The sequence below is a fragment of the Myotis brandtii genome, unplaced genomic scaffold (genome assembly GCF_000412655.1).
Source record: "Myotis brandtii unplaced genomic scaffold, ASM41265v1 scaffold356, whole genome shotgun sequence".
Lineage (NCBI taxonomy): Eukaryota > Metazoa > Chordata > Mammalia > Chiroptera > Vespertilionidae > Myotis > Myotis brandtii.
Window position 1 is genome coordinate 244,664 of NW_005363687.1, and position 2,835 is coordinate 247,498.

At 46.8% G+C, this 2,835-nt stretch overlaps 1 protein-coding gene across 1 annotated transcript in view; it reads right to left on the minus strand.

The window, feature by feature from the left end:
• Window positions 1-2,332, minus strand: part of LOC102254116 (mannose-binding protein A-like) — a 5,506-nt gene extending 3,174 nt beyond the window's left edge. Inside the window, 2 exon segments of the mRNA XM_014544209.1 lie at window positions 1,359-1,474; window positions 1,809-2,332. Of these exon segments, the coding sequence (XP_014399695.1) occupies window positions 1,359-1,474; window positions 1,809-2,044 (352 nt within the window). The 5' untranslated portion in view covers window positions 2,045-2,332.
• Between the last annotated feature and the right edge of the window lie 503 nt (window positions 2,333-2,835).

The window sequence follows — 2,835 nt, forward strand, 5'->3', positions numbered from 1 at the left end:
CTTTTGAATGTTCTGGGTCTCTCTGACCCAGCTGCAGTTTGTTAGGTAATTTTAGATTGCAAAGGGCCAGGGCATTCTTATGCAAAAGCCTCTGCGCACAGCTTGGGTGGGGCAGCGTCTCAGGGAATCAACAGGGTGGAGCAAACAGCTATGGCTGATCCTTAGTCCTGCCCTAAGAGGCCCCGGGTCTCAGTTTCCTGCGGTAACAGCTGCAAGCACCTCTGAGAGAAAGCTGCCCTCGAGTTCTGCCCGATGCCAGACAGTCCAGTTTCTCCCTGTATGAGTCTGGGTCCCCAGAGACTTGCCCAGAACTGGAGTTCAGAGCAGTCGGGAGGTTGTGTCTCCATCCCGATTGAAAAAGACAACCATGTCCTCAGTTTCCCGCCCTTTCTGCATGCGCCTTTGTACCTCTGCACTTTACTTCCACAGCTCCTCTGAGTCTCAGTGTGCTTTTCTTGTTCCTTCTAGTTGTAGAATTTCCACTCAGCCTGCCTTCCTGTTGTTCTGGATGATGTTCGTTTTGTCTTTTAGTTGTATTTTTGAAGTGGTTGTGCGAGGCAGCAATTTCAGGTGTTTACCTATGCCGCCATCTTAGTTTCTGTTCTTGAAAAATTTTCTTAATCATGCTTTCATTTCTAATTCAAGGCAAGGTCTTTAATCTCTACTATAAAAACCCCTTGGCTGGGATGCCGTCACCCATAATGACCAAAGACTGGTCACCAGGAGGCTGTGTGCAAGCAAGGCTTGGGTGGGTGGGTGGTGCTGTGTGCCTGGGGAGGCATGTGCAGGTGGGTGGGGATTTGACTCTGGGTCTCCCGGCTTGGTGGGACTTAGGGTGTCCTGTGGCATGGTGGGATCACTAGTATTCTTATAATGGTGATGGGCCAGTGGACAAATATTTATGTGAGGTCATCACTTTTGTTTTTTGTTACTAATTACTTTATTTCACTTTGGATGAATTTATTTAGTTACTCTATGCATTACTCTATTGCACCAGAGATCTTATGAAGCACATCATCTTCATGCCACTCTTGTGAAAAAAAAAACTTAAACCCAACACCCAAGGGGAGCAGTTTCCTCCCACACATCCTGGAGCTTGGCATTGGTGCTCCAGATGAGGGAGCGGGGCCATCTGCAGTGGCCACTGAGGGGTGGCCAGCAGGGTTGCAAGTCTGTTCTCAGGCGCCTGTGGGAATCCCTTCAGGCCCCAAGAAGGACTGGGAGGAGTGAGAGTGCTGGGTCAGGAAGCAGAGGGGAGGTCTGCCAGTGGGGCAGTGGAGAAGGGCCCCTCCCACCTGGCCCTCCAGTTCCCGGGGCCGGTCCCCTCAGTCCACACCATGCTGAGATGAGCTCCTTACCTGAACTGTCTCCACGATCTCCTTTTTGGGCCTTAACTCCTTGTGGCCCAGGAGCCCCTCTACTTCCTGGAGGCCCCAGTTTCCCTGGAGGACCCTGCAAGGCTCGGAGCCCTGCTCTGTTGGAAGATGAAGGACATGTGGCCCAATGTCTGTCTCTCATTCTCTTCCTCCAAAACCTCAGCACTAGATTCTCATTGACTCTAGAAACCACCTGCCTCCAGCGCCAGCTGCCCGGGCTGCAGAATATCACCTCTTACGGAAAAACACACACAACCGATTCTTGCATGGAAAGGTGGGAGCCAGGTCACAGCAGCATCTTTATTTAGGAGACAATGACAATGTACAGGAATTATTATGAATGATTCAAGTCCATCATAATGTAAGGGGAGCCTGCTCATGGCTCTGTCTCAGATCCCTCTGGGGATTAAAGATTCAAGAAGTCAGACCAGCCTGGGTACCTGGTTTTCCTTTTTCCCCTTGGCTCCATCTTGCCCATCTCTGCCTGGGGTGCCATTGGTGACCGGGATGCCACAGGCAGTCACTGAGCAGGCCTTCTGGGCATCTTCACAGGTTGTGGATTCTGAGAAGGACACTGTCACCACAAACAGAAGGGTGGGAAGTGATACAAACCAAAACATGGTCCTCACCTGGTAGTGAAGAGAGTGAGGGAAAGAATTGCATCTCATCCCATGTAGCCAACATCTGCTACCACCTCTGGTGTATTGGACCCTGTGCTCAGGACAGCAGACACACCAGCTTTGACTCTGGGTTTCTCCCAGGCTACTAAGGAGACAGACAACTTACACATTCCATTACCAAAACCATATACTTTTTTCCAATTGAATTAGAATTCTTAATTCTTAGAAAACTTAACTGGTAGTGACATCTAAAAGCAAGTAGTTAGCATTTTTTAGATGGACAGATTCATGAATACATTTCATAACTTCTAGAAACAGGTTGTTTTCATTGGCAAATAGACCCACATTTTCAAGAGACATACTTCAAATGACGTATAAAATATATTCATTCACAGCTTCAAATTTATTTTTTCTTACCAAATGTAGATTTTATTTTATTTTTTAATTTATTTAATTTTTTTATAAATATATTTTATTGATTTTTTACAGAGAGGAAGGGAGAGGGATAGAGAGTTAGAAACATCGATGTGAGAGAAACATCGACCAGCTGCCTCCTGCACACCCCCTACTGGGGATGTGCCCGCAACCAAGGTACATGCCTTTGACCGGAATTGAATCTGGGACCTTTCAGTCCACAGGCCAACGCTCTATCCACTGAGCCAAACCGGTTAGGGCCCAACTGTAAGATTTTAAAGTTAATTATTACCCAAGCCATTTTCTTGACAACTTTTGTAACAGAGATAAATGACATGAACTTTGTTTTGTAAACCCAGGCAAAACAAACATGTATTTTATGTTAATAACTTTGAAAGACCTACACTAAACTTAAACCACCATTT